The 8873-nt window shown below is 54.1% G+C and overlaps 1 protein-coding gene across 1 annotated transcript; it reads right to left on the bottom strand.

Annotated features, from left to right (window-relative positions):
* Positions 1 to 2124: 2124 nt before the first annotated feature.
* LOC146772121 (uncharacterized) lies at positions 2125 to 5004 on the bottom strand. The gene is made up of 3 exons (XM_085639031.1): positions 4331 to 5004; positions 2426 to 3526; positions 2125 to 2248 (listed from the first exon to the last, which is right to left on the bottom strand). Exons 1-3 carry the CDS (start codon positions 5002 to 5004, stop codon positions 2125 to 2127), a joined length of 1899 nt encoding a protein of 632 aa, XP_085495157.1.
* Between the last annotated feature and the right edge of the window lie 3869 nt (positions 5005 to 8873).

Below are 8873 nucleotides of genomic sequence, written 5' to 3'. Positions count from 1 at the left end.
CTGTCTGGGAAGTGGTAACACCTCCCAGTGACAGGAAATCTATTGTCCAGGCCTCCCCTGCCACAGTTTCGGTCAGCAGCAGGATGCCAGACTTGTGTCTGTGGCTGCAGCATCCATTTTGTGATGCCAGGGCTCTTTTAAACTGGTACCGTGTATACCGGTGCTGTCATGTCTCTCCCACTAGAAGGGTGGCATAATACTCCCACACCAGTTACTGGTGTTTGGGTATGATTCCAAGGTGTTTGACACCAAACACGACATGTTTCCGTGCAGCCAGTCCAAAGTTAGCATTTACCATTGGGTTATAATGCACTTAAGAGTATATGGTCAGGCTGCATTACAGAGAACCCCGGAGAAGAGATTCTGAAGGCTGCAGAGGGGCTCTGCTCATGCATGGGCACCCTCTCACACAAAACCAAGCACCCTGCCTTCAGGATTGATAAGGCCTGCCGTAGGGGTGACTGATAGGTTTCTATGTGCAGTGATAGGTGAGATATAGTGAACCTCTATCTCTGTAAGGGGTGCATGCACCACCTTACCCAGGCTGCAGTAGCAGACCTGTGGTGTCATTTTGGAGGGCTTCCCAGGGGTGGCATAATACATGCTTCAGCTCCTGGTAGCCCCCTGGGGTACCTATGCCCTGGGTACATAGTATACCATATACTAGGGATTTATATGGGCACCTCAGAATCCAATCTGTTATGTACCTAAGGTACATGGAATCATTTTACAAGAGAAAGCAGATAGGCTGGGGACCTGAATAGCAGGTTCCCAGCCAAACTAAGTCAGAAACCATCAAAATACCAGGACAAAAGTGGGGGCAACCATGTAGTCAGACTCCACCTTCCTACACACGTGATCAGGTCAGTCATGTTGCCTGGGATTTGTGGAGGTTCATGGATGCACAGAGAGAAGATGAGGGCAACAAAGCAGTTTAGTAGTGAGGCTTTTGTTTTCTCATTTGTAGGACATCTTGGTAGGTTAACAACTCGAAGGTGGATAGTGTTGGCATACGCTGGATGAGTTTGTTCTGGTTTATTAGATTTTTCGAGTGTCCTGTTCTGAAGCCTGGAAGTTTGTAGAAGAGCTGAATTAAATGCAGAGATGTAAAGAGACAGAAAGGAGATTTATGAAGGTGAAGTTGGAAACCTTTCTTGTCATGGATCTTTCACTCGCCACAAAACATCTTTGAGATATTTTAGCTGGTTCTGCCCTTGACTGAACACATTCACAACCTGTTGGAAATGTGGGAGAGTAGACTGAGCTCATTCAGTTTCAGCCTGATGTCACATCCGCCCTCAGACAAGAAGTTCCTTTTTAGGTCTCACCTAGACAGCACTTGCGCTATCTCTTCGAGACATGCTCTATTCAGTATACTTGAATAAAGCTCTGGCTACTTCCCCCATCTCTTTAATTGGCTCCTGTCCCTGTCCTTTGTAAAAGATGGCTTTTCATTGCTTATTAAGCTTCGTAGTCCCTCCTTAGTAACTCCCTGTCTCTTTTTGTAACCTCCCATAAGGACATCCGCTATTACATGTGTTGTTACACCCTAGGTTTAATTACAACCTCGAGGCACTATTTCCTTAAAGACCTTTAGACAGGACACTTGCTTGGTATTAAACAAGGTTAGCAGTGATTACTTTACTTACTAGCACATTCCAGATTTATATTAGACCTTCGATACATTTCTCTTCATCAGCTCCACATGATTTTTTTTTTTTTCCTTTGTCAGGGCGTCATTTCTGGTTCAGATACATCAATCGTCACCTTCCACAACACCCTTTTTGCTCGTCAGTCGTTGGTAACAAACTTGGCAACAAGTGCGCAAGCTATCCCCTTGACCTTTAACCTGTGAAGGGAAAAGGTCACGTTAGTCAAATACATACAGTAAATTTTTTACATTTACTCTACCTGTCTTCATCTTCCCTCTCCTCTCTCCCGTTGCCAGACTGGTTCCTGGATTGAAGGGAAGAAAAGAAGAAAAACAGTTTAATGGCCCCTCTAGGGCCCCCCCCCCCCATTTAAGGGTTTGGGGACCCCTTTGGGTCCGCTGTCGTCGCCGTCGTTGCCTGAGCCTTCCAGGGCCCCCCCCGTGTAAGGGTACAAGGGGACCCCTTTGGGTCCTCAGGTTTCGTCGTCGCTGTCTCCATCTGATCTGTCCAGTGCTGCGTAGTCTCGCAGGAGGCTGTGGATCATTTTACGGCATGCCAGGGTCGATGTCTCCTTTCTCCCTACTACCAGGCGGTTTCTGGAAAACAAGAGAACATCTTTAAAACAACACAGGAGCCTCCAGCAACCCCGGAGGTTTTCTAGTGCATGTGTCCCTGGGAACAGTCCATACATCACAGAGTCAGCAGTGATGCAGGTCGTAGGTATCCAGGCCCTAAGCTCCGTGCCTAGGGCCTTCAGGAGGTCCTGCGCGTACGTGCACTCCCAGAAGAGATGGTATGTTGTTTCGTCCACGGTGCACCCTCTCGGGCAGGACTTGTATCGGTTGAGCCCCCTTGTATGCATGAAGGCTCTCACGGGGAGTCCCCCTTGTATGGCCATCCAGGCGATGTCCTTGTGTTGGTTTGTCAGGCGCTTGGATACGACGTTTCCCCACACGTGGTCTGCTGTGGCTGAGGGGAGGGCGCCGATCGGCTCACTGATCTCTCTTGCACGTATCAGGCGCTGGAGAAGTTTTGGAGTCCACATGACGGGGCGAACTGCCACACAGTCATACTCTCGCACAAACTTTTCCGCTTCCTTGTAGAACCACGGGGTCTCCCAGTTGTATGGGACGGCACTCACCCACTCTGCCCATCCAAGGCGCCTCCACGTTGGCATCAGGAAGAAGCGTGCCATCAGAAAGCCGTCGTGGCTCTCATCTTTGGACCTCAGGGTGTTCCTTACGCAGTGGCACACGAAGGTCCCTCTCAGGATGGTTGCGATGTCTGGCACTCCTTTGCCTCCCTTGTCTTGGGTCTTGAACATCACCGCCCTCTTCACTCTGTCCATCTTCGAGTTCCAGATGAAGTAGAAGATCATTCTCGTGATGGCCTTAGCTGTTCTGGTCTGCACTGGCCATACCTGAGCGACGTACTGGAGCACTGGCAGGGTCTCGTTCCGCAGGACCAAAGACTTCCCTTCGATCGTCAGCTTCCGGAGGCTCCAGAGTCCCAGCTTCTGCCTAGTCTTTGCTAGTCTTTCCTCCCAGGTCTTCTCCGCTGCACCGTCTCCGCCGAACCAGACTCCAAGGATCTTCATGAAGTCCTGCTTAATGGGGAATGGCAGTGGGTCTCGGGTCGGGGTCCAGTGTCCAAAGAGCAGGGTTTCTGACTTGGCGCTGTTGATCTTTGCTCCAGACGCCTTCCCAAACTCGATACAAGTCCTCTCTAGCTCCTTCACAGACGGTCCGTCTGCGCAGAATATGGAGACGTCGTCCATGTAGAGGGAGCACTTCACTTCTCCTCGTCCTCCGCTCCCTGGTACCTTCACTCCTCTGATGTTCCTGTTTTGCCGGATGCGCTCGGCGAGGAGTTCGATCACACAGATGAACAGGAGGGGGGAGAGCGGGCAGCCCTGTCTCACCCCCGACAGGACGGGGAACGGATCGGTTCTCCAGCCATTTACCAATGCCGTGCTGGAGATGTCTCTATACATTGTTTTCACCACGTCACAGAAGAAGTCACCCAGTCCCAGAGCTCTGAGTGTCCGGTCCATGAACTCATGGGAGACGCGGTCGAACGCCTTTTCCTGGTCCAGGCTGACCAAGGCCGTCGGGACCTTGCGGCCCTTGACGTACTCGATTGTGTCCCGGACCAGGGCCAGACTGTCCGCGATCTGCCGTCCCGGTATCCCACAGGACTGGTCAGGGTGGACTATCTTCTCTATCACTTTCTTTAGGCGGTTGGCCATCACCTTTGCGAGAATCTTGTAGTCCACATTGAGGAGAGAGATGGGCCTCCAGTTCTTGAGGTCTTCTCTCTCTCCCTTCTGCTTGTACAAGAGTGTTATCATACCCTCACGCAGGGATTGCGGCATACTACCCTTGCCCACCACTTCCTCGTAGAGGTCTAGCAAGTCCGGTCCGATCAGATCACACAGTTCAACATAAAGTTCCACTGGGAGACCGTCGTTTCCGGGCGTCTTGCCTCTCTTGGAGGTCGTAGCGGCCAAGTGCAGCTCTTCCAGGGTGAAGGGCGCGTTCAAGCCCTCTCTCTCTTCCGGACCCAGTGTCTTCGAGATCCCCCCTAGGAAACTGTCCGCCTGGTCTCTCTCTGACGACTTTGGTGAGTAGAGTTCGCCGTAAAAGTCTGTAACGACTTTCATGACTTCCTCCTTCTCCCCTTGGAGGTTGCCCTCCGAGTCCCGAAGCTCAACCAGCGGTGTGTGGGTCGAGTGAAGTTTCTTGAAGAAGAATGAGTTGCATTTCTCGTCCTTCTCTAGGTTCTCGGTTCTGGTCCGGAAGATGATTTTCTTAGATTCCACCCTAAAGTGCTCTGCGAGCTCTTTTCGGGTTTCCTCCAAGTCGTCACCCACGTCCCATCCCCCAAGCTCGAGTTCGTACAGTTGCTGCAGTTTGCTCTGCAGTTTCCTGAACGTCCTCTTCGTTTCCCGTGCAGCAGCTCTGCTTGCATCCTGGAAGAAGCTTCGGAACCTGTCCTTCACCCATTCCCACCACTCGCTGGCGGAGTGAAAGAGGTCCTTCATGTCCCTCCACTCTATGTACGCGGTTCTGAGGTTCGCCACTAACTCCTCGTTTTCCAACAAGGAGCAGTTCAGTTTCCACGATCCTGGTCCGGCGGGGAACTTCCCTGTAAGTTCCCCCTCGAAACTGACTGCTCTGTGGTCAGAGAAGTGGACGGCGACCATGGAGCTTCGCCCAGGCTTTACTGTTGGGGTGGTGAATAGGAAGTCAATTCGTGAACGCACGGATCCGTCCGGCCTACTCCAGGAATAATTCCTGGCGTTCGGTCCCATGCACCCGATGGCATCATGGAGGGACGCCTCGCCTATCATCTCCACCAACAGCCTGGACGTCACGTCCATCCCTGCAGAGCCAGACCCACTGCGTCCATCCAGCTCTACTATGCAGTTGAAATCACCACCCATCAGAATGGTTCTGGAGGTCACGAGTTGCATCCTGAGCACCCTGAACGTCTCGAGTCGCTCATTCTTCTCCGGGGGGGCATAGACGTTGATGAGCCTAACGGGCTCACCCGCCCACGAGCCGTCCACGACCAGCACTCTGCCGTTGACCTGCTCGGTGACCTTGTCCACGGTGAACTGCCTTCCCCTGATTAGAATGGCCACTCCAGACGATTTGCAATCGTTTCCTCCAGACCAGAAAGACGGCCCATGCGTCCACTGCCGTTCGAGCTGGCTGTACGACTGGGCGTACGGAATCCCACATTCCTGCAGAAAGCAGATATCTCGGTTCTGGGTAGTCAGGAAGCGCAACGTGCCGACCCGCCTGACCTGATCCTTCATGCTTCTGACGTTTAGGGTGAACAATGATATTGCCATTGTCTCCGCGCTATCGGTCAGTATCTGGTTTCGAACCTACTGGGGTTGAAGGCCCTGGGGTGCTTCACTTGGGTCTCGGACCCCATGTTGGTTCTGCTCTCCCCTTTCCTCCGGGGCATGCTCGGTGCTCTCAATGGACACTTCCGTTCCTACTTCTGGGGTCCATTGTGCTGCTTCCGGTGGTGGTGTCACCAAGGAGAGCTGATGGTGGAGTTGTTGGAGGACCGAGTGGATTTCCACTAACTCCTTGTCCTCATCCTCATCCTCCATTTCTGCGTTGTTCCCGGTACTCTCGGTGTCGCTTACGAGGATGACGGCGTCAGCGTTGTCTTCCTCTTCCTCGGTGGTGCCCGCTGTGTTCACCTTTTTGCTGACCAGGAAGTCTTCTCTGGCCGGCATCTTCATTTTGTGGGCGTTGGCTCGCTGGGGGGCTTTCTCTGGTGTTGTCCCCTCCTCCAATGTCTCCGGCCTGGGTCCGGGTTGTGGTGTTCCGTGCGAGGCCGCCTTGTGGATTCCGGCGCTGGTGCGTCTCTGCTCCTTCGCCTCTTCCCTGTCCTTAGTGGCTTTTTGGTGCAGCGTCTGGGTTCGGACCTGGCTCCATGACTCCTGGAGCCTGTCGTCCTCGTCTCCGCTGCTGTCATCGGGTTTCCCCTTCGTTTTCTTCTTTTTCTTCTTCCTCTCTTGCTTCCCTTTTGCCTTTGCAGAGTCTTCTACCTCCGTCTCCACTTCCTTGACCTCTGGTTCCGGCGCTGGGGTTGTTTCTGCTGGGGCTTCCTCTGGTGGGGCTCCTTGTGGTGCTCCGTCCTCGGGGCCTCCCATGGGTTGGTGTGTCTCCTGGGGCGGTGTCCTCTCAGTTGGTGGTGCTGGGTCCTCCGCTGCGACTGGTCCCGCCTTGGGGTCCTCTGGGTTCTTCGGGCCTGTTCCTGTGGGTATCGGGTTCACAGGAACTTGGCCTTCTTTGTCTCCCTTCCTGGGTGCTGCTGGTGGTTTTGCAGCCTCGTTTCTGGCTTCCGCCTGGAGGGTGTTTAGTCGTGCGTTGGCTGCTGGGGAGACCTTTGGTCTGGTGTGTCTCCAGGTTGGGTTCCATGCGGCGGACGCTGCGTAACTCTTTGGCAGGTCGGACTTGGGGTAGTAGGAGTGGCCCTCCCCTTTGCAGAGGTTGCAGATCCTGATCCCGCTGCATGTGCCTGCGTCGTGTCCAGACTGCTTGCAGATCCTGCAAAACCTCTTTGGGAAGTCTTTGCCGGCGTGTCCCACTCCTTCGCACTTCCTGCAGGTGAAAGGTTGTCCCGGGTAGCGGATCTTCCCTTCGTCTGCGCCTAGGTAGAAGGTTGCCGGTGGGTGCTTTAATCCGTCCCTCCCTTTAGGGTCTTTGTGGAGGTCGATGGTTGCTCGCCAGGTCGTGTTCCAAACTCCGTCGGCGTCTCTGACCTTTGCGGGCCCTGTCAGGATGGTGCCGTATCTCCTGAGAAGTGACGCGATGTCCTTGTCTGGGATGTGTGGGTTGGTCATCTCGACCGTCACCCTCTTCTCCGAGGTCTCTGGCGCCACCCCTGTCGTCAGGGTGAACCTGCTGTAGGGTGCCTCTTTCTCCTTTGACTGGAAGAAGTCCCAGTACTTCCTGAAGAGGGCCTGGGTGACGAAGCTCAGGAGAAAGATCATGCCTGAGGCCGAAGCCTGGCAGCTCAGTACGTCTGCCACTGGGACCCCTGCTGGTTGGAGAACTTTACTGAAGAACGCGGGTCTGTCCAGTCTGGCCCCTGCCTTATCTTTCATCTCCCGCCGCATGACCTGGGCGTGCCGGTGGGTGACGTTGTACCCATTGAAGGGTTCGGGGGCTGTCCCTTGCCTGGTCCCTGCCTCCCCCTTCCCTCCTGTCCCTGGTTTAGCAGCTTTGGGGTGTTCAGGGGCACCTGTGTTTGGCCCTGGGGCCCTGGGTCCGGGGGTTTTTGGCCCCGAGGCCTGAGGCCCTGAAGCCTTTGGGGCACCAGCCTTCCCAGCGCTGGTGCCTGCTTCTGCAGGTGCGTCCTTACTTACCCCTGTGCTGCTCTCCCCAGGGGGCGGGAGGTTGGGGCTCTGGGCGTCCGGTGAGGGGATGCCTTCTGGGATGTTCACTGGGGTTCCAGTGTCCATTTCCTCCATTTTGGGGGATTTTGGGCTTACCGGTAATTTTCTGCGGTTGCCGCCGGGTTTACCGCTTTGCCTTGGATCCTCCGCCTGGATACCTGGGGTGTCTCCCGGCAGACCACAATGGTCTGCAGTGCAAAGAAACACTGTCCAGTCACTCCCTAGAGCTAAGGCAGGGTTATAGGTGTTGCCACCTAAGCATATATCCCCTTGCCAGCAGTCTGGGTACTGTGCAGGCCTGTGAAGGGTGTTAGGAGGTTTTTTTAGGCCTTCAGCATTAATCCACCCAAACGCCACGAAAGAGAGAGTGAGAGAGCGTAACGTTACCAAAGCTCTAACGCTGACCACAGGTCCTGGGGGGTTCTATTTTGTGTTCCTACTGAACAAACAGGCACCAGCACTCTGGTGTCCTTCTTCCGGCTTAATTAAAAGCACGTCGATCCGTCGAGTAAATTTGCATAAATTTGCATGAAGCAAATTTATTCTCTTCCAAGTCAAAGTCATAGCACTGTCAAAATCAAAATTTTACTTGCGCAAAAATTGCACTTTCAAACTGATAAGAACAGATTTTTTTTTTTTATTTATTTTTTTTTTTTCTCGGATCTACCCGTCTAGCCCTCAGTCGGTCGGTCGAGCCAGTCTGCCACACCGGCCAGCCTAGCCTCCCGTCCCGGCCAACTCGCTCGGCGTACTAGCCCAGGGGGTACTAGGCATGGCTTATCTTTTCAGCCGCCCCGCCCTGTCCAGCTCTGCCCTCCCTCCAGCAGCCAACCAGCCCAGCCGAACTGCGGGGAACCAATCCGCAGTCAGCCATTAGCCGGTCAGCCTTGCGCTGGTCGGACCTAGGAGGGGTTTGCCAGACAGGGGGTCGACTTAGCCTTCCAGCCATGCCGTTCGGGCCCGCCGTTCCACCGAGGTCGTCAGCCTGGCCGTGAGTCCTGGCCGACCTGCACAGCAGTCCAGCCAAACCCACCGACCTACGTAAAAAATCACCATCCAGCCAGTCCGCCAGTCAGCCCACTTCACAGTGAGCCGCCCAGCGGTCCAACAGTCCAGCTACTAAAAAACGTTGACGTTACCGTCATCTTTCCTTTACGCTCAGGAGTTTCATTGCCACACAAAGTGCATTGATTACATCCCGGCTGACCGATCTCCCCCTAGTGACCACCAAGTGTACTACACTTGATCTTAGCCAAAAGGCCGAGACGCTCCACATGATACTATATTGCATGCAA

The sequence above is a fragment of the Triturus cristatus genome, chromosome 12 (genome assembly GCF_964204655.1).
Source record: "Triturus cristatus chromosome 12, aTriCri1.1, whole genome shotgun sequence".
Classification (NCBI taxonomy): Eukaryota; Metazoa; Chordata; class Amphibia; order Caudata; family Salamandridae; genus Triturus; species Triturus cristatus.
The sequence above is the reverse complement of the archived record's forward strand: the minus strand, read 5'-3'. Positions and strand labels throughout refer to the sequence as shown.